This window comes from Ascidiella aspersa, chromosome 5, assembly GCF_963924565.1.
Source record: "Ascidiella aspersa chromosome 5, kaAscAspe10.2, whole genome shotgun sequence".
Taxonomy (NCBI): Eukaryota; Metazoa; Chordata; class Ascidiacea; order Phlebobranchia; family Ascidiidae; genus Ascidiella; species Ascidiella aspersa.
This window is the reverse complement of record NC_139451.1, coordinates 30,335,557-30,358,694: the sequence shown is the minus strand read 5'-3', so window position 1 is coordinate 30,358,694 and position 23,138 is coordinate 30,335,557. Positions and strand designations below refer to the sequence as shown.

Genomic DNA, 23,138 nt, shown 5'->3' with positions numbered 1-23,138 from the left:
GATTCCGCGTTTTTAATAAAACGCAAAAATGTTTTTAGAAAATAAACATTTTTTACTATTTTGAGAGCCGTGATTCGTATATTGTCAAATTAAATGATAAAAACATTAAAGTTGGTGATAAAAACAAAATATACTCGAAAAACAAACGTGAAAGAGGAAAAGTTGGCATTAATTTTCAACTTGTGATTCGTCTTTTATGGTATGACACACAAACACACGCGTTACAACAGTAATTCGTTTTTATATATATATATTTATGTATATGTTGTGCAACTCACTATATATAACTGTACTTAATATTTTATAAAGATTTAAATTTCTGCTGAGGTATAGGTTAAACGGAAACACTGCTTCCAGTTATTTCGAAAAGGTAGGGCTGATGAATGTACGTTGAAATTTGTAACGGAACCAGGTGGTAATAATTAAGGGATTTATTCCATGGCTGCGGAGTCGGACTCGGGACTCGACGGAGTCGGTTTATTTTGCTGGAGTCGGACTCGGGACTTAACGGAGTCGGTTTTCTTTGCTGAGATCAGACTTGGAAGTCGAATAAGAGTTTGACGGGGTCGGTTGTTCTGCTGGATTTGGATAGGACTACCAAAAGGATACCCGAGTGCCGATTTTTTTTGCGCATTACCGAATTGGACACTGAAAAGGCCGTAAAGTGTAAATTGGAAGGTAGAATAGCTTATAGCGCAGTATTTGTAACTACGTATGATGGCTGGATTAGTTAAGAATGTTTGTTTTATATCTAACTTATTTGAATTACGTAAATGAGTGGAATACCGGCTATAAAATAGGAATGGGGCTTGAGTTTATTTTGCGGCTGTTCGAAACTCTGGATGTTTTTAACCGACTCCGCAGCCCTGATTTCAACACAATTTTAACCAGTCGCAGCTTTAAAATGGTGTCTTTTGTGTTTTGTATATTTAGGATTAAATCATACGATTGGGACCTTAGGTTAAAAATTAGAATTTGAGTCAAGTAGTTTTATGGAGTTGAGGTAAATACACAGAATAGATGTGTCGCTAAGGTGTTTGTTTAATACTATAGAAGTGTGTCTTTGCGAGTGATGTAGGTAAACTAGACATATAATAAACTACGAATTGATAAACTACAGAGATGTAAAAATTCTGTTAATACTATCACGTGGGGAAAGAAATATTAAAATAAAAATAAAATATTATTACTTGAATTTCAAAAATTCCTTAAATTTGATCAAAACCAATTACATTTTTCCGATTATAATAATGCGTCAAATCTCAATTCTCAATTAAAAAAATAAGTAATACTATATTCTTTGTCGCATTAGCTTGAAGATTGTTTCCAGATGGAAACATCCTGGGCTTAATTGGCATTACAGTAATTCATATTTGGTCTTAAATGTAACGTGAAATTGTAGTTGAACAGAGGCAAAGAACAGCACGACAAAAATGACATTCAAAAAAGGAAGACAACGGTTTGGAACTTTTAAAATCAAAACCTGTAGGAAGTGGAAAAGGCTGCTCTAGTTGCTGGCGGTGGAATAATAGTAAATGTTTCACAAAATCGAGGAACAAAGCGTCTTTTCGTCAAAACAAATGTGCATTAGAGAAAGTAAAAAAACGCGGAAGCACTCGTAGAACCCTAACCTACTTATTACCCGACAACTTGAGCGGTTAAAGTGTCAAAGCGCTTTGTATTGGGACTTTTGATAGGATCGCAATATATACTTCTTTTTTTTTGCTTGAGTTTAGTAAAATAACGATTTGCATGAATTTAAGCTACTAGTTTTTTTACTTCGGTTACACCCAGTTTTGACACTTTAAATATCAAACCTAGTGGAGAATTTAGTTTAAGAAAATTCAGCCCTACGAGAATTGGTTCTCAAACAGTGTTTCAATACACCCATGAAAAACTTCTGTGCCGCGCAACTTTTTTTAACTTTAGAATGGAATTACATAAAGACATACAAGCAAGTATGTGAGATTTGAATGCACACTATCCGCGTGATAACTTACAGTATTTAGCTTTACTTTTGCTACAGTATGCGGAAAAGGTGATTGAATTTGTTTTGCAAAAGTGTGCCACGATCTTTTTTTAGTTTCCATTTACGTATTAAAAATGAGATCCACTGAAAAAAAACTTTTACACCACCTGACGTTTGGTTTAGCATTGTGCTGCTATCCGCATTGAATGTGAAGCAACTGGGTGTACATTCAATTTTCCAAGGGCGTCTCATAGTGATTGCGTTTCTTATATATAACGCCAATGGATTATATTTACTTCACCAAACAAATAATTAAATTGGCTTTTGTCCGAATTCAAATTTAGCAAAATATTGATAAGCAGTACATGCGGAAATTTGGAACACTTGGCCCAAGGAACACACAAGTTGAGTGAAAATTATTGAAATTTATATTGCTGGGTGCGTCGCAAGTCCACAAAAAACCCCGTACCTAAAATTAAAAAAAACAAAAAAACCCGCACCTAGGTTAGGGATGTCCGATACACACATTATTCCGATACCCGATATTTTGGACAAAAAGTATCGCCTTTTGATCCGATACCAAATGTCACAATTTACTGCTCAAAGAAACAAAACAGATGAAATTGGATTGTCAAATGGTATTTTTTCTATGCTATTAGGCCAAAGTTTACTTTATCGTCTAGAACAGGGGTGGGCAACTTTTTCTAGTCGCGGGCCGAAACCAAACTAAAAAAGGTCTCCGCGGGCCGTTAATGTTAAATGTGCAGACTTTTACGCATTTTATTATAACTGCAACGGCAGTTAATCAAGGATAAACAAGGGCGTTTTGCAATTTACACTGGGTGGGGGAACAGGATTAACGCAAAGCGGAAAAAAATATTTTCTTTTTCGTAGTTGAATCAGCCAGAAATATGGAGAATGACTTCGTGCCCAGTTTGTAAAATAGGTCGCGGGCCGGATTATTGGTGTTGGCGGGCCGTAAGTTGCCCACCCCTGGTCTAGAAGTTTAGTAAACCCCAGTTGTAAACCTATCCTGGGTTTTGATAAAATTTTAAGGTTCACTGCGTTGCATCGCAAAAGTTGTTTAAATCCCTACATTAATTAGGTATCGGATCGGCACCGATACCACCCTAGTATTGTACAAGTTGCGATACTGCGACTTGGTATCGGGTATCGGCTTCGATCTGATATTATCGGACATCCCGATCCATATCTATTGTCCTGTTTAATCTCGTGAGTCGGAGATGACTTGATTTTTTTTGTGTTACGGTAGCGATGGTGTAATAAAAAGCGAACATTAAGGAACTATAGAAAATAAGGCTGGCTTAAAAAGTGAACTTGAAAGTTAAAAGACGACAAAGCAATATGCGAGGCAAGATTATAAAATACTTAAAGGTAATGGGAAACAAAACGAACTGGTTTGTATTAATTAGGGGGACAGTTATGGTGGCATCTTTTGTAATAAGAATCTATTTTTCGGGATAAAAGCAAGATGCAAGACCATAGCCTTTTTCGTGTAAGGTTTAGTTTACTGATAAATGATAGTCCGTCACCTAAACTTTGTATAATTTGATGGAACATTAGGTTCTGATTGATTTTCTTGTTTTTCAAAGTTAGTTTATTAGTCAATGTTGAAGTCTATGTTGATAGGTTGGTAAACACTTTAACTGAAACGTTTGTTAATTTGATATGTTTATAGAAACCTTATACTTCATTTACATATAGCCTACCTTGATAATAATATGTATTTGTTTTCAGTCCGTGCTTTGTGAACTAATTAAGGCAAGATAAAATATATTATCAATAAAACTTCTTTAAAAAGTGAAGGATGTGTTTCTAGAAAATATTACAAACAGGTAAAAGTCTCATAGGATTCTAACTGAACATGTCGACATTATGATTTCAGCATTTCCCCAAAGTTATGAACTTGTTATGAACGAAAATACCCGAAGGATGGTCCTAAACAAGCTTACAAAAAAAAATATCCGGCAAGTGTTTTTAGCTGCGCCGGCTAATTTAGAAAAATTACGCATCTTTAATTAAAATCACTCTTAAAGCTGCGTGAAATAGTTGTGTGACATAATCCCGTTTCCTGCTTTATCATAAAGCGCCCTATTCCCAGGGTCTCCAATGCCATGACCAGCGTAGCTCAGTGAATAATCAAGTGGAACTGCTTTGTCGCCCACTATACCAGAACACGGGGTTAGGTGGTAGTCTATATCATGGGGCGAACCGTAGTAGGCAAGCTGTAGCTGTAGATGTGGCGGAAGGTTTCGTTGTCCGCGATGGAAGAAGTTACCCGGGTGAAGTGCAACATCTTGCGGCCGCCTGTAGTCGCTAAAACCGCTCGATAGGTGGCGGTGTTGGTAGGCGGCTTCGCGATTATTGCTGTTGTTATTTGAGGGCAGCTTTTCGGGCAGCGATCGAACGCGATCGAGTTTTTGGTGCTGCTGGTACCCCGCGGTTGGGTTGGGGAAGCCCCTACCCCCTTGGGGCTCGCTTGGGGAGTTGAATGGGGGCTTGTTAGCGCTCTGGTACGCGCGGAATCCGTTTCGCTGCGTTACGTCGGGTTGTGCGCGCGATTGCTGGTAAAACCCATTGTTCTGGTTGTTAGAACTGGTCATATGGTTGTTGGTATGGTTCCTGTGCTTTGGCGACGCTGTCTGGTGATGGTTGTTTTGGTGATTATGGTCGCTATACACAGCACCATTCATACCGGGCGGTGTTGAGGTGTTGCTAGCGCCACTTAACGGTGAGCGCGACTGGTTTTGGCCTGCCGCTTGGTGGTGTAGCGGAGCAGGTGCGTTGGCATGACGACTGGGCATTGGAGCGGATGAGACAAAGGACTGGAGCCGCTGTGTTGGCGACATTACTGTGACAAAGACAGAATGTGGTAATTATTGCTGCTTTGAATGTAGATAAATAAACTTGTGGACCATATCCTCATTGGGGGTAGAACTATTAAGTTAAATTTCATAGTTGGATGCTACTGTAGTAAGACAATGTTAAAACTGAATTGGCGACATTACTGTAATGAAATTAGAATGCGGTTATAGTTGCTCTTTTAAATGTAAAGACAAAAAAATCTGTACCACAACGTCATTAATGATAAAACCTTTAAGTTAAGCTCATAGTTGTCGATGCTACTGTAGTAAGACAATCTTGAAACTTCTACAGTTAAAAAATTAAGTCAAACACAGATAACAATCCAAATAAGTTATGGTAAAACTTGTGAATATTTTCGGTAAAAACTGTTGGTAAAACAAAAGCAAAAATTTAGTCAAAACTATAGCAGTAATACACCATTCGTTAACTTGTTACACATTTTTGATACGGTCATGTGAATTTTTAAAAACATTCATGTAAAAATGTGTCATTAAACAAAATTCAAAATAATGTAGGAAAAACGAATAGCCGACTTATAAGCGATAGAATACTGGGCTTGAAATATTTTTCAAATTTCCAAATAGCTTAAATAGTAAAAATTATTTGAAAACGACCTTTTTTGGAAAATGAAAAAAACACATATACCACATAATTACCTGAGCTCTGCATATCACATGATTCTTGTGGAGCTTCAGTTTGATTTGGATAAATAGCACTCATTGCCTCGGTTTCTTCGCTTACACCTACACCGGGGTAATCGTGCCCAATTCCCTTCCTACAAGCCTCGTCTGAAACAACAACATTCCAGTCATTAAATTTTATGAAAAGTTTGAAGCAATAAAGTACCCTTCATAAAAAACATTTCGTGCCAATAAAACTATAAAAATGTGATACTTTTTTGTTAACGAGCAACTGTTTTGACGTGATGAACATTTTCGTATATTTTTGACGAAGCCAATTTTTCTTTGCCACCGAACGCTGAAAATTGTGTCATACCTTGGAAATGCATAGCGGGATGATGATGGTGTAGATGGTGATTTCGCGAGTAATGACTGGGGTAGTGGTGTGGGGGACCCTGACCCCCCAGGCCCATCGGGTGGGGGTGATGGTGGCTCCCCTCGTGACCCCGCTGGACCGACATCAGTTTTTGTTTCTGCTCCTTTTTGAACTTCATGCGTCGGTTTTGGAACCATATCTTTATCTGCCTGTACGTTAAAAGTGATTATAAACGTATATACGTGTGTTAGGCTGTGAAAGAAGTCGGAAGGGTTTGGAAAGGCGTTGCAGGTATGACTTACCCGCAATAAAAATGTTCAAATTTTCGACAAAAGGTTTTTTCATAGGACTACTTCGCAAATCCTTAAACGTATTTGAACAAGGATTTGTGCTCCATTCGTGCACGACATTAAACATTACCTTTAGGTTTTCTAGCGTTACTTAATGTAGGTATTCCGTTGTGTCGTATCTTTGAAAATTCTCGTGTGTTCTTGGAAGAAAATGGTTCGACTTTTACACTTGGTGTTTGGATTATTAGCGTTGTAAACATTTCTTTAAAATAATGGTTTTGGGTTTCTTGAGAAAGTTTCAAGGGGCCCGCTTAACAACTTTTAAATTTATTGAAGGGCTAGTTATGGTGGACGAATCATCTTCTAATTTACTTTAATGACAATGAATAATTTGACAGTTGTTTTCCAAAAGAAGTTTTAAATGACTCCTAATTTGAAAGTTAACATTGTTTCTTGTACAATTTAGAATAAAAAAGGACTTCTTTCGTAATTTGAACGACGTAAAGTTTGCCCAACAGTTAAAAAAGTTTATAAAACACTGGTTCAAACTTAAAAATGAAATGGCAACAAAATAACAAGAAATTACTCTTTATTCTGGAATTTAAAGTTGGCAGTAAAATTAGGAAATTCTAAGATATCCTTCGTTGTGGTATTTCGCAAGACTAGTGGTGTAGCATGCACATAATGAAATATTAAACGTTTTGCTGTTATCAAAACTCAGAGCTGCAACTATTTGTTTAAAGATCCTATTTCAAAGCTGAGATATTTTCAAATAAGCGAAACATGGTCTCTCTTTTCAGCACACTGATTTAGGTGAAAACATTTTTACACAAGATTTTATTTTTATTTACAGCAATGTACGTTCGTAAGAAATTGTCAACAACTTGTTTTACTTAAAGGAGGGGTTCCCAACCGGGGCTACGAGATTGAACATCAAGGGGTAGGAATATCTTTAGGCCACAGAGCAGCTTTCCAAACAGATTTTACGGTACAGTTTGATTTTAAAATTGTAAATGATATTATGCCATTACGGTCTTTGCTTTGAAAAAAACAATCATCTACAAATAATTGTTGTTATTTAGTAAGAAACCTCATTGTCTTATTGCAATGCGTTTTTTAACTGCAGATGGATCGAACTATCGTTTGAGAGAATTTTATATATGAAGCAGCAAGAAATATCTCACTGAGAAGTGACAAACAAAATAACTGAAATGTATCCGATTTTTTGCATTTTTTTGATTAAATAGCGGTTTAAATTTAAATTTAGCTTTAAAAGCGATGTAATTTAGCAATATATATCTGAAAAATTCCATCAGAATTTTTTTGGGGCTACGAAGAACGCTCTGACCTGACAAAGGGGGTACGAGCAGCAAAAAAGGTTGTGAACCCCTGATTTAAAGGATAGAGAGTTAACAATACCAGAATTCGATTTGTTAAATGCCTATTTGTGAATCTCCAATTGTTTTGAGAACAAGATGCTTCGTTTAATGCCATTGTGTCATAAGTACACTTTTCCAAATTTTTTACTATTCAGGTCGCAAAATTGGTCTGGAGGATTTAATAGGTTGATTTACGCGCTATTTGTGATGGGACTGCATTTTAATCCTTAACAGTTTAAAAAAATGTCTGATCCTGATTTTACTCTGGTTTTTAAACTTGGAGTTTTATTGTTTAAATACAACGGTAAATTATTCCGGAATTAAACAAAAATTTCCAAGAATACCGCTTCAGAATGAGATTGTCTGTGTTATCTTTCGCCACCTTATGTTTGTGTACATTGCTATTGTTAGCTGTGTTTTGTTGTCTTTTTTACCAATGTATCTTAGACTGTGTCGCATGTACCGACTGTGTTGTTGTTTTTATGGACATTGTGAGTCTTTCAATGGATGACAATGGCTAATGGCTACACAGGCCAATGGTTAATGTCAACTGCTGGTAAAGGTTTTATAAAAAATAACTCGGTTACGATATTTTAGTTATCACGGTGTTGTTGTATTAATGTACATTGTGAACGCTTCTACACATGACAATGGCTTATTGCCACACAGACAATCGTTAAGGTCAACTGCTGGTAACGATTTTATATGTTGTAACTAGGTTACGTAACACTGTGTGTTGTTTTATTGGACGTTGTGAACGGTTCCAAACATACACAGACAATCGTTACGGTCAACTGCTGGTAATGATTTTAACAATAACAAGGTTACGGTATTTTACCAGGCATAAATTTGATAAAATAACAATGTAATTTTATGATTTTAAACAGACGGGTCTGTAAGTATAGTAAGACACTTTTGTTTTACATCAATAGAATTATTTATTCACTTATTTATTATATTTTTACTTTGCCTTATTGTCACCCTTTAAGGTGCCTAAAACCTGTTTGTCAATACTACAGCTAGAATAGAACGCCATTGCATTTAAAACAAGGTAAAAAATCATAACATGTTTGCTAATGCCCAAAACGCTCAACCTGGGCGCCTAAATGTAAAAGCAAGGGAACTTTCTAAAAATTGGAAATTAAAGTGTTACACAAAGTACTTAAAATTAAAAAAAATATAACGTATTCTCTGTAAAACAAATATTACAGTTATAACAAGTTGTCGAAAGTGCTAATATGGGTGCCACGAACTATTTGTATTTTATGAAGAGTGGCGTAAGTCCGAAAACACTTTGAACAACTGCTCGTTAGAACCTAATGTCATTGTTACGTCATAAGTACACTTTGCCAAATTTTCCACTATTCAGGTCACAAAATTGATCTGGTGCAGTCAATAGGGTGATGTACGCGCTATTTGTGTTGGGACAACATTTTAATCCTTAATAATTTTGTAGAAAAAATATTTCTGTTTTTCGAAGATTAATATTTGTTTTTCTCAACACTTTTTTTTGGTTTTTCTCAACAGTGTTTCTTAACCTATTGGTCTTGACCCCAAATTGTGTGGCCGTTTGATTTGGTTGGGTCCCAACTGCAGTAGTTAACATGGTTAGATTTATTTGGGTTAGTTCTCAGCAATATTTACCCAAAAAAAGACCCACATTTATAGAATTTCAATTGATAATGCCAGTCTTTTTTTGAATTGATAATGCCACTGTCTCATTTGTTCAAGATTTTTCCGAAATTTACGAAAATTGCGGAGGCAATACGAGACATAACTCATATTAATTGCAATTGACTACATTAATGCTACTGTCTTCTTTTTTTCTTTGTTCACTTTAAGCCTGCAGCTCAGTAGGCTTATAATTGGGTCGCCAAAGTTTCACTGTTTACGCTTAGTATTTGGGTAGCCGCGAAAAAAAGGTTGAAGCACACTGCTCTAGATGTTTAAAATGTGTAAGCTTTGCTACGACTTCTCTGTCCTTCCGTGTAGTTTATTGGTTAAATTTATTGACAATGTTTCTGACCAAGATTTTCTCCAAAATTTAGGAAAATAACGGAAGAAATATAAAGACATGTCTCTTATTTATTAAAATTTACTTTATTAATGCTACTGTCTTGAAAGAAAATTACGTCGTCTAAGTTTCGCCGTAATGCAGGGGTTCTTAAACTGGGGGTCCGCGAACTAGTTTTAGGGGGTCCATGTAGGCCTACTTGAAATATTAGGGTATATTTAAGAAGTAATCTTTTTTTAAAGAAAACAGTTTAATTAAAAAGAAAACGGTTTTGCACTGACTGTATTTAGACTCCATTTCACTTTTACTTTTTTAGACCGAAATCAACAGATTTATGAAGTTTATTTGTACTGTGACGTCATTTTTTGGAGTTATTTTTGCCTATTGCGGTCCAAGCGAAGCCAAAAAATTTTTAGGGGTCCGCAGTAAAAAAAGTTCAAGAACCCCTGCCGTAATGCATAAACTTGGGTTCTCGCGAAAAATGTTGAAAAACACTGCGTTAGGCGTTTCAACTTTTTGCTACGACTTTTACCTTTCCGTGAGTCCAAGAACTTGTGCAAGCTCAATCCTTCGAGGTCTACACAGGTAGTGGCTGTAGTGAAATTCCTTCTCAAGTTCGACAAGCTGTGAGTTGGTGTAGGCGGTCCTCTCGCGCTTGTTGGCTGCTAATGAAGAGTCCTTATCGTCGTCCGCTGAAAAAAACAAATAGGGTAAAACTTCGAGAAGTTTTTGTGACATTTTAAAATATTTTCGCAAAAATAATCCTATTTTATACAATAAAAGCGAAATTTAATCAATGAAATATTTAAAATTGAGGTAAAAAGGGTTATTTTACATAAAATATATGACAAAATGACCATCATATTGGCGATTTGATTATATATATGCGAGAGGGTGTCGATTTTAACAGGAGACTGCTAACTTTATTTTTAAATTAGCGTGTCAGAGATCAATATAAGCAAACGAATAATGTGAACGGTTTATTGTCAAATAAATAATACAAAAGTCAGAATATTTGATAAGGCTGATCAACAAAGTCTATGTTAAACGCTCTTTTTGGAACACAACCTGTGCGTTTGTATTCATCAAACCATTTTTAGCTTAAACCTGGAGCACTTGGGCTGAAGGGATAGATCAAACTTCTAAATGGCTATACGGTTGTACAACATGTGATTTAAATTGATTTTCATGCATTCAAAAACATTTGAATAATACTATTCAACATGTGTGTACTGCTTCCTGTACAATTAGTCCTAAATTTGTTTAGGGGTGAGGCACACATTTTGGTACATCGGAATAGGAAATGGCTAACAAAGTTTTGAGAATCCCTGTATAATGGAAACCTTGCAGGAAACTATCACCGTGCATTTGCTTGCAAAAGGCTTTTGCCATCAATCTCAATTTTACTACATTGCTGCATTTAGCAGACACGTTCATATAAGTCACACAACAAATGCTGACAATATCAACGGCGAAATGGCAAAGACAACAACGCTCGCTTTCAAACAAGCGTTATGTATAATTCATTAGCTGACGACAGCAATTCTTGTTACTTGTTGCTTACATTTTCTATTCTGACGCTGACGTGTAAAACATGTTAGCAGGTTTTAGCTCTGCCTCTGGTAATGCAATTTGTCGACGTTTTGGCAAATTAAATCTTAATTTTGTCAAATCTGAAGGCTTTCTCACAATTGCGGATGGAAAGTAGGGGGTATAGCTTGTTTGTAGCAATCTCTCAGTGAAATTTTACCTTTCGGTTTTGTGTTGTTTTCTTGTAATTTGTGGTAAACTTTGCACTTGCTGATGCAGTAACCACTTACTTCTCTTTTTAGGTTGCTTTTCTTTTTTTATCGTTAGGTGTTTTATTGTATTATGATGGTTTTACGCTTTTAGTTGTCAATATTCAGTCTTTGTTAAAAGCCGTAATTGTCTAATTGTAAATCTGGAAATCAGTAGACACGGGTTAACGACAAATTCTAGTGAGCATGACTCGGACTCAGTTAATCTTTCTCTCAAGTCCGGAGTCCGACTCTAAAGCCTTGTACCACACTACATCACAACCAGGCTGAAAATAACCAAAAAGGTCTGCCCAAAATAACCTTTCTTTCCAGACGAATTAAATTTGCCAATCATTCACAGTAAGTCATGAACAGGATACAGACGGATCAAGTTATTAATAAGATTACTTTTGAACGCTTTTCGCGCTGTATTTATTTGCGTGTAAACAACACTTTGTAGATCAGTGGTCGGCAATAGCCGGTCCGCGAGGAGTTCATTACCGGTCCGTAGCAGGGTTTCCAGATGATATTTTGATACAAATCTAACTCCTCGTACGTACAATATATCGAAATCGGGCCATATATAATGTTTTTTTGATGTTCAAGCGTGCTCACCCCAAAGTGCAATGGAATCAAATCATGCATACAATGCACTTTAATTAGGACATTGAAAAAAGTTGTTCCTTTACTGAACGTTTGTTGTTTTTAAGGCCAGTCCGCGACAACATTTCAGTTTTAAACCGGTCCGCAGTGCAAAAAAGGATGCCGACCCCGTTGTAGAGAACGTTAACACCTATATTCTCAAATCACCTGCTACTGGACAAAATTATTGCTGATTCACAAGAGACTAACGGACAGACTACTTTTATTTACAAGTCACTGTGTGATCAAATCGTTTAATCTGAAAAGTTTTATCATGTGCAAAAAATGGCATGTTATTGTACAAGTTCTTAAACTGTGTGTCTCGACGCCCTTGTGCAGTATAGAAAATAAGTGAGACTTTCAATTATAAAACTTTACAGGTTTAAATTCGAGATTTTAAACGTTTTTTATCGCTCGCATATACCATATAACCAACATAGAGTAATGATAAACAGCCGACATTATGGTAAGACTCACGACAAATACAATTCAATTACAAACGATCATCATGCTTACAGTGTTGAGCCTGTATTTGTGGCATGTTCAATAAAAAAAAAACACTTTTAAGAGAAAAATACATTCAGGTGTCTTAGGTCATATCACAATTTCTAAATACTATGAAAAATTGTATTTCTAGATTATTAACGACTAAAACACTGATTTAAATAAGTTTTCACTCTATCGAATACTTACACAAATTTGCCCCCAAGCAGTGATCGTTAGCAAGAATTTTCTGATTTTGTAGCCTAACCGTGCCCTAGCCATACGGTTTTCACACATTAAAAAAAATTCCAATGGTTTCCTCTGCAAAGGTCCTTGCATTCTTACGGTGTGCTTAAACTAATTGCTTATTTAAAAACCAACTCTATTTGTGTTTATAAGCCAGATATACAACCAACATATTTTACAAGTCTTTCTGTAAAAACTTTTAATTTTCACGAGTCGGTGCAAAGTGTTTTAGGTGACACTTTGATGGTAACATTGAGTATATTTAATTGGGAAAAGACCCCAAAACTAGATCTGTAGTTTTTTTTGTATTGAGATGGTTTTACACTTTTAGTTGTCAATGATAGATCTGTAGTACGAATTTTACGAACAGGTAAACGTCAAATTTAATGGATCTGGTTAAATTAAAACAAAATGGTAAATCCGCCATCTCGTGGGTTAACAAAGTATATTAGCTTAAGTCATTGCCACACCAGGTCAAGTCTGTCAAACCATTAGTACAAAACTAAATGATAATCTAAAAATAAATATTTTCACCCACATTATTAAAGGTAAGTCAGTCACTCAAACCATCAAATTGGGTAAAATAAATAACCTAATGAAGTGGGGTCACGGTGGGTTGTTCCAACGCAAAAATAAAACTGACTTGAAAAGATACATAGCTCGTGCTAGAAAGCGTAACATCGATTATAACTACCGACAAGCTTGAGAATTAACAGCAGAAGGCGTTACAGATGCAGGAAAAATGCAACTCCGCTTCAATTCGGTTCGCCAGTAATTTCTTCCAAGAAATAAATGAGTAATGTGCCGCGGCGTCTTTCAGGTGCTGTTTTGCGTCGTTCTTGAGTTTATTTTTAGCCCAGCGCGGCAAAATCAATTTGAATCACCCAAACATTGCCTTCTGTGTGCTTTTTTGAGGTGAACGATTTGTGTTTTTTGCAGTGTAAAATTTGGAATCTTGATTGTTGTTGGATTAAATTTGTTTATAAATACTTATGTTGCAAGAGAAATCAGCGAACCACGAAGAAAAAAGGGAGGAGGTGTTTGTACATTTTGTAAACTGAAAAGGAATCTAACCATTTAAAAATTGTATAGTTACTGTATATTTTTTTTGTTCCAGTTGCATGATATTGCACTAAATCGATGATTTAAGAAATTTGTGTGGAAAAATAGAAAACATTCTTAGAAGGAGAAAGTACGAAATTATTTTAGTATAATTTTGACTTATAAAAACCGGGGATTTCTGTTGTTATTTTAAACTTAACTAAGAAAAAATTTCCGGTAACATATTTAAGATCGCAAACAGATGTAAATGTTAAAAAAATGCGATTTATTACTTTAGAATTTTTCGTTTTAAATTAAACGACAAACGATGTGAAGCCATATTATTTTGTTAATGACTTAAAAACTGACATCATCTCTAACTGCCAATTGGGATCCATATTGGACTTAAAATGCATTTGATTTAAAAACCTTATTATTTAGGTTTAACATTAGATGTAGTACGTTTGAAATTTTAAACCAACAGACATGTTTCACTGCATTATTAACACCTTTTTACGCTTAAATTAAATAAAGACAAACACAGCTCTTGTGGCATAGCAATTTGTCTTTTCGAAAATATTTTAAAAACAAAACAAAAAACGTCGTATAGCTTAAAATTCGAGTAAAAACCATCCGTTATAGAAACTACACGGTTTTAGAATTTAGATTCAAATTTGTCTACATGGGCGAACACAAGCCAAATTCAAACAGTTGTAGTGTGCTCCATAAATCTTTTTATTTTAATTTAGTTGAATTTTAACCGATTTATTTTAATTCATTTTCACTTAATTTAATAATCTTATGTATGCACTGTTGATATCTAGTTGAACATATTTGAATGACTTTTTATTCACTTGTTTCAGTTGGTTGGAAAATCCAATAGCAATTATTGTTATAAAACTTGGTCTGTGTATTACTTTCCAGTTTGTATTACTTTCACTTGCAACACCACACTCTGTTTAACATTTCACTTCCCTCGACATAAAACTTGCCTGATCAGGTCGCAAAAGCGCAATTTTCCGACACCTTAAAGCAGCTTATTAATTTCGCCTTACACCGGCCGAACCGTCTACAAACCGTGTACAGTCAACACGGGCGTAAATTCGTTCAATCGCTTGCCGTTTTTCCACGCTTATTACCGGCATTGGTTGTAAGAGCATGATACCGTTCAGGCCAATGCCAGGTGTGCAACTTCAAAAACGCCACCGACTAACAACAAACAAACGATTTTACACACACACAGCAAGGGGGTGAAACCATAGAGGGGCGAGGGTGTTACATTACTGATATTAGCTTTAATCAGATAAATTATTAAGTTAAAATATTTAGGATATTCAGTTTTGTGAAATATTTTCCAAAAAAAAAATAACAACACGCTTTCGTTATAGGATAGTGGATGTCGGTAAAATTGGGAGTTCTTAGTATAGCAATACTACACTGGAGATATATAATAACTTGTAAAATGTACACTGATTAAATAAAAAAGTACATGTCCTTATAGGACAAATTTTTTACGAACATTTATGCTGCAGTGGCCATGTTTAGCTGACTGCGGTGTAAAACAAAACACCTCAGTCGGGGAGGTTTCTCACACACAGAGCAAGGGGAAAAATTAGAGGGGCTAAGGGGAAATATTTGCAAGAGAGACTGGTGTTTTTAAAAATAGACATTCAGCACTGTTTAGAAAGGGGTTTGAACTGAACGGAAGAAAGGGCAAATCTTTGCAGCTAAGAAAAAGTTTTTTCACCAATAAGTCGAAGTCCTTCCAAGGGTTTGAATATTATTGATAAAAAATACGGAGCGTTCATTTAACATTGCCTTAAACTTACTTTTCAAAAGTATGAAGTTTATAGAAGAAAGTGCGGGGTTACACATAACAGCTTAGCTTAAAATTACATGCGAATAAGGTTGTTTGTATCTGCTGTGCGACAAGTCAATTTACAAAAGATATCAAAAAAGTTGGTGAAAATAAAAATCTTGAATACTAATCTGATCTTAAAAGAAACTAGTGGTCAATTTTGTATTAACAGGTATTGTCTGAGGTCACAGTTGTCCCTAAGTTAATTTGCACTCCCTACAACAATCCCTGGCAAAAGGACGTTGCCGCTGCTGTTACTGTGTAAGGTTATCGAGTCATGTTTTTGATCGCGCAAACTTCATATCAGCCCTTGGCTAGATTTACGCCCTTGGCGAATTGCTGAAACGTCAGTCACTCTTCGCTTTTGATTTGATGGCTGGAAAAGAGCATAGCTCAGGGACGAACGGACATATAACAGTTGTCTGCTATGCTGTTGTTGTTAAGGGAGAGGACGGGCTTCGAACCACAGACCTTGGAAACTCTTGGCCTATTTTTACACCTTATGACCATTTCCACTAAATTGATAAGTTTTTAAATTTGTTTATTACACTCAACAAAAGTTGTTTTCAAATAACTTGTTTTTCCATAGGACCACAGAACAAAAACTAAGCCATTTCAAGCATGCTCACTGCCCACCTTGAATTACCGCGAGCGGTCAAAATGATCGTTTGTTCAATAAAGAATAAAATGCAGAATAATTTTGCTTTATTTAGTTTCTAAGTTAATTTGAACTGATGGGGCCTTAAACTTCGTAGGTGCGAGATTGATATGTTTTGAGCCCCATTATAATATCATGTTCTGGAATAGTCTTCATAGGCCATATCTACGAATTGCATTGTAGGCTATCAGGCTGCATTTTAGCTGTGTGGAGAGAATTTGTATTTTTTTTTTAAATTATAACGTTTTATATTGACGTTTGTCGTAACATTAGGCACTCGTACAATTTCCCCCGTCATTATGGTTTTGAGTGGCACAGATTGGAAAATTAAGACAGAGCAAGCTGGGAAGCTTTGGAGTCACTCACATATGGAAGTCTCAATAATAACCAGATTTAGTCGCTATGGCTGCCTTTGTCGTTCTACGCCTTTTATTATTTTCATCCATGTTAGAATTCTCGCAACATTTATTAAGACGCCTTTAGGATCAATTAAATGTTGATTCTATATTTGTGGCGCAACACATCTTCGCAAAATAAAATAAGTCGCATCGCAAGAGGCAAACAAAGCCGATTCTAGCCTTTAGTTTTGGCGCAAACAACTCAGAAAAAACAACATCAGAAGAAAAAAATATAAAAAAACTTCGAAAGGCGGCATTTTTCGTTAAAGCGCAACTCACGGCGCGAAATCGAACGCGCGCGTTTGTTTGTTTACGTCGACGCGCCGATTCGCAGGTGCTGCGTCGCTAGTCGCGCTGCGAGTCAAAATCGCGTATTTCCGCCGATTATGCGACCGACAGTGATGGTTTAGGACATTCGCAGTTTGCTCTGACACACAACTACTTGAAAGTAAATGGTCGTCGTATTTTAACTTCAGGCTTTTTAAGCGCGCTTCAGTTAGCCTTTAGTTTGGTTTAATTCCATTTTTTCGCAATATATTCTATTTATATTCCTTCGTTAGACTCAAAAGAGTATGTTTCATTCATTGACTGTATCAAAAATGTTGTTTTTCATAACTTGGCTAGGACAAAAAGACACTCTTCATCTTTTAAAATCGTACCCTGACCTTAAAATGACATTTTCCATAGTTTGACTTAAAAATGTTGCTATTCATAACTTAACTACACAAAACAATGGTTTTTAATTTAAAATATGACGAGACTAAAAATAGTTGTATTTACCTTGACAAGACCCAAAATGACAGGCTTGAAAGCAACTTTGAGTTTTTTTAAGATGCAAGATGGTTCAGTACGTTGTCATTGCTATGCACTGAAGTATTGTAAGCTCAAAAACAATAGTGAGTGTTGGTGGAATAAAGATTAATTAAAAAAGGTGACAAGACTCTATCCGTTTAATATAGATTGTCGCTCTCTTTAGGCTTAAAACGACGTTGTCGGGTTAAACCCCCCCTAACATGTTATTACATTTCCCCGAAAGATAGCATTGATTTTAAGGTTGGAGGTTGTAGTTAGACGTAATAGACATTTTAAAGACAAAAATTATGTAGTGAACAGATGTGAAAATTAATAAAGAGATATTTAAAACGTCTAAAATGTTATCTACTTCAATATGAGCGTTAAAAGTCCTACTATGGCATTGGTGGCAAGGTAAACCAATTCTCATGTTTTAGCGATCTATTTTTACCTCATTTATCGCTTTTCGCGTTTGTAAATGCGGATTTAATCGCGAACTTTGGCCAGTCAGTTTTAATCTGCTGAATTTTAGTCTGAAAACGAGCGAAGTAAAAGTTCCGTTTACGGAGATGGTGTGTCGACGTTAAACAAACACGTGTGGCATAAGTCCTTAATCCCGGCTGATCTGCGACTGTATATAATTTCGACAACACTCTTGCAGTCTCAGTACCTTGCCTTGAAAGCTGTGCGATGCCGTGAAAGGAATTCTTCAGATATCGCCCAAGTTGTTCTGCTATTTACACCGAAAAGACTGTTTACTATTTTAAAGCTTTGACACTGAAATTGCAACCTTAAAAGGAATTAGACTTTTTGGTAAATACAATCCCTTACATATGGTACCTATGTCTTGCATAGCATAAACTAGGGGTGATTGTGACAATTTTTGTCAAGTGGCAACTTTAAAATAGGAAATAAACACTTTGCTAGCAGTAAGCGTATTAAGAGGACGTTTTGCACTGTTGACTTGAAAGATCAATTTTATTTTTTAGAAGGACCACACCCCCCTCCAAATAATGGACAACAAAACAAATTAGTATTTATTTTTCAAAAAACTATTTTGAGAAACAACGGTCAACTTACGTTTGTGTCAACTAAGCTTGTTTTTTTTTTAATTTTCTTACGATTTCGGTTACTGTGTGTAAGATGAATGGCTTAAATTTACCCAAGTGTGAATTAGCTTAAATCTGGCCACAAAAATTCCACTTTACTTAAATCTTTGTACAACAAAAGTTTTACTAATAACAAAGTCATTGCAAATATTTGTGTCAAAAAACTTGTGATGATTTGGTACCTGTGCAAAATAAATGTATTATTTATAACAAAGATAAGTTTATGACAATATATTTAGGCGACGCTCCAAAAAAATGCCATTTGTTTCAAACGAAGTCTAATTTGTAAGCCTATTTATTTTGACGAATGCTTTATTCGAAGTGCTTTATCCATATTAAAAAACAACTAATGGCAAACAATGTCAAAACAATTTCTAATGTGTTTTATACTTGTCCAAAATAAAAGCCATCTGTAACAAAGGAAATGTTTTCAAGATGAAAATGCCATAACCTTTAAATACCATACATATGCAACTGGAATCTCAGTTAGGAACTTGGCCTGGTAAATCAGCACGGCATACTTGCATTTTTTCCCTGAAACTCATACTTCCCCCTGAGTTTCTGGTTAGTATTTGTTACCACTAGGTTTCTTATGTACTAAAATTATCCATTTTACCAAAGTGACAGAAATCCTTGTTTACAAAGTACACTGCTAAAATACTTGCATGTCTCGAGTGAAGATTTTAAATGCCACAACCTTTTAAATAAATCTTGAATGCACTTGAAATAAGTACAATTAACATGAGTATCGTCCCAACAAAACTACAGTCGCCAGTCACGCGAAGCGATGGTGAAAAGTTGTTTGAAAGGCATTTGCGTGACGATAAGGATATTGATTCGGTTGTTTTGTGATGTGATGTGTGTGTTCAGATTGTGGCTTCGACCGTAGACTCAACAATACTATTGATTTTATAGCGTCTGCTCTCCACTTTGATCTACACTAAGTATATAGCAATAAAGCGGCATTTATTTTGACTACTGTCTCTGTTTATTTTTCACTGTAACCCAATAGGTAAATAAACATCTAATGAACCATATCTGACATTTGGAGCATTATTTGCTGGAGGAGATGTGAAAAACACAGTGAAGCCCATACAGAGTTAGGGTAACAGTTTGTATAGATTCGATATATAAATGATTTATTCCTAACATCAATCAATTCCACTTTCATCAAAATGAGCTTTAGTATTCTCACCTGACAAGTTGACATAGATCTGCTAATTACAGAAACCGTAAACACTCTTAGTGTTTTTGGTGCCACACGGATTACAGTTTTGTAAACAATTTTAAAGTAAATCTGTTACAAATGCCTCAGCAGTGCCTAATGGGGTATAGACCATGGTTTTAACAACAATATAGAATTTAAACGGTTCAAAAGTAACACTATAATTTTATATTGATTAAACGCGATTGAAAGCTTGCTTCTTCTGTAATTTATTATTAAGCCAACTACGTTTTATAACAAAAAAATACACATATGCGTTTTCTGTCCAATAGTTAGCAAAAGAAGTTTTGGCAAAGTTTTTTTTGGAGAGGTTTGTGTAAGTTTCGGACCCTAAACATAGACAATCGCTTGGATTTTAAATCTATAGACAATCATAAATAGGCTATTCAATTTTTACATCAATGTGTGTAAAAAAGCATTCAAAACCTACATTCTATAAACTGTAACGTTAAACACACGTTAAAAACTGGACTTTTGCAGCAAAACAATCACATATTTTTTCCAATTCGTAAGTGCAAACACAAAGGCATTCAAGCCCCCGACCAACTATACTGGTTAAATTGCCAAGGCTAAATTTTCTTTAATTAAGATTAAACAACATAAAAAGTCGAATTTTAATGATCAATATGCGATAGAATTAGCAATGTACCTGTACAAACAAAGGCTAATGCCCAAGACAGACTTGACTCGTAAAGTTGCTAAGGCCAACTTTTCTAATTACACAACATTAACAAATGCAAATTTTATTGATCGATGTGCGATTGAATTAGCAACGTACCTTGCGTCACACCGTTGCTGCATGACGATGACGTCACAGTTGACTTCTTCTTTTGATTTTGTCTCGACTCCTTCATCCAGGGAAATATCGTCGACTTGAGGGCCTTGCCGCCATTTTCCGATAATCCGTTGCGGCGTTTCGCGGAATTACGCATTTCCGGCGCTTTGCCGCTTGTTTCCGCATCGCCGCAATCCGCCAGCGACTTTTCCTGCGACACTTTGTCGTTTCCCGGTTGTTTGGTCGTTGTTTTACCGTCGCATTGTGTCTTGGACATGGAGTCGGCGCCGCCGCGTTCTGCCGGAATTCGAGCGCCGTTTTGCCGCGGACTGGACATCTCGTGCCCGAAGGAACGCTCCGAACTCGGTGTTGATCTGCTGTCTCGCGGCGACATGAACCCTGAACCTGGCCGTGATCAAAAATAGAGGCACTTTTACGCAATGTCTTTCACCCGAAGGCCGCCCCACTAAAAATCAGTAGTTTTTAGGTCGATTTTAAAACGAACCGCTTGCCAAGCCGGTCAGAGCATTTTGATGCCGACCGTCGGGCTTCGATCTGATTTTAAAATGAGGAAAGCATTCAAGCAAGATGGCCGCGGGCTCCTAATAATCTACAGCAGCCGTTACTGTCTCAAAACCGCTCGAAAAGCAACTGTATGGAAAGGGTTGGGGACTTCAATTGACTTGCGTTGCAACCAAACATAAACTGCTTGTTTTAAAAGACTTAACGCCAAATTTTAACTTTGTGTAGGCCTTTAAACAGCCCAAAATGCTTCAACACTAGTTTAGGGAACTATTAACTGATTAAGGCTATCTATCGATTTTCTAAATTAAAACAAACAACTGTGAATGTGTTTCAGGCTAACAAGACGGTCTGGCTATCTAAAGTGATGGCAGAAGCCCGCCTTAGTCGGTTTATTGTATTTCTTGCCCTACGCCATTTATACGTTAAGGTTCAGCGCGCTTTGAACACCAATTGCTGGTCGTACAGCTTGTGAAATGGAATTTGAACGATTTCAAAGCGCATCGTGAAACTCTATGCAAATAAACGCCTGTTAATTCAGTAAACATCGCCTTTTAATCCTATGGCATAATATACCAGTATAAGTATAAATTATCATTTTGCTTGATATTCCAGTCGACAGTAACCCAATAATATAGGTTTCGACAATTTCTCTAACGTTTTAATTAAAGAGATTTAAGGCATGAATTGTTGTTACCTTTTTGCAGATAATAATGTTAATAAACATAAAATAGCTTGGAGAAATAATTTCAGCATTTTATATGAGTTGACCGTTTAGCAGTTTATTACAAAAAATCAAATCGATGTTATTAACATTTATAGATAAATGTATCGCATATAAAAGTGTCAAGGTTTTTAAACTAGTTAATCCACGGTTCATTGTCATCTATCTAGTTATTGGTAAATGTTTTTCTGTTAATTGTGTCAGCTTTTTTAGTGTTGCTGAATTCGTGACAAGTTGTATTTTGGATGCATGAAGGTTAACTATTGACAAGCGAGTAGCAGTTGACTGGAAACTGATCTTTATTTCAATTTGGCGCAAGGCTTTTAGTGTCCATAGGGTCACTGCGGTCAACTGTTCGCAAAAGGAGCGTAAACACTTGACAAAGTGGCTGCGATTTAGAACAAAAGCCAAGTCCATTGCGGCTTTAAACCAGAAAATCGCTGAACCGCCAAAAAGCAACAAACAAAAATGTAAATGAACACTTGAAAATTAATTTAAATTTATTCAAAACGTTCAAAATGCAACCTACTCCTGTACGGGCTTTGATATTTGTACTACGTATTACTACAACCTCCAACTATTATGCATCCACCGTTTTAGATTAAAATAACGATTAAAAAAAACCCACAACAATTCCAAGATTTAAACCACAAATACCTTGGGTGTAAAGCAACTCGTCGATTTCGTCACGCCGCGTGACGTCAGCACGCGCCTCTTCGCTGACGTCATCACTTCTGGTGACTTCATTTTCGCCCATGACAGGGCGCTTGCTGAAGTCGGTCGCTCGGCAGGTGAACGAGCTGCCTTGCTGCTGCTGCTGTTGTAACTGTAGCGGTTGCTGGTAGCTACTGGGTCGGCGGGAGTTTTCCAGGGCGTCTGGGCCTTCGCGTTTGTCTGGGGGGTCGATCACCCCTGGCTGGTCGGCGTTGGCGCCAGACAGCGCGTGACCGTCGCTTCGATTTGATTCGCTCTTGTGGGCGAAGATGCCAGCGCTGCTGCTGTTTTTGTTGTACTGTTGCTGCTGGTTCAGCCTGCTGCTCGACTGATTACGTTCGCTGCTGCTGTACGCCAAGCTCAAGGCTACTTTTTGCTGGCGCTGGTGCGTCTGGAAGATTTGGTTTGCGTTCATCTGACCACCGTTGTCATCTAATCCGGGGTCGTGTCAGGCGCGGTGGTAGTCCTTCTGTGTTCAAACTCCCATCGTAGTCGTTTGTGCGCTGCTATTTCACTTGACCACTAGCGTGTAGTTGTTTACTTTTGAAAAATCCTTCCGATTGTTGACAATGAATGCGGCGGTTGTTGTCACGTGATGTCGGGGCCTCGTGGAGATAATGGGCTGTACAAAAGCATACG

At 36.6% G+C, this 23,138-nt stretch overlaps 1 protein-coding gene across 1 annotated transcript; it reads right to left on the bottom strand.

The window, feature by feature from the left end:
- Positions 1 to 3,218: 3,218 nt before the first annotated feature.
- On the bottom strand, positions 3,219 to 22,914 carry LOC146146308 (uncharacterized). The gene is made up of 6 exons (XM_083390712.1): positions 22,443 to 22,914; positions 20,543 to 20,944; positions 10,067 to 10,250; positions 5,852 to 6,060; positions 5,512 to 5,643; positions 3,219 to 4,841 (listed from the first exon to the last, which is right to left on the bottom strand). The coding sequence occupies exons 1-6, from the start codon at positions 22,912 to 22,914 to the stop codon at positions 4,021 to 4,023; spliced, it is 2,220 nt and encodes a 739-aa protein (XP_083246838.1). The 3' UTR covers positions 3,219 to 4,020.
- Positions 22,915 to 23,138: the final 224 nt, after the last annotated feature.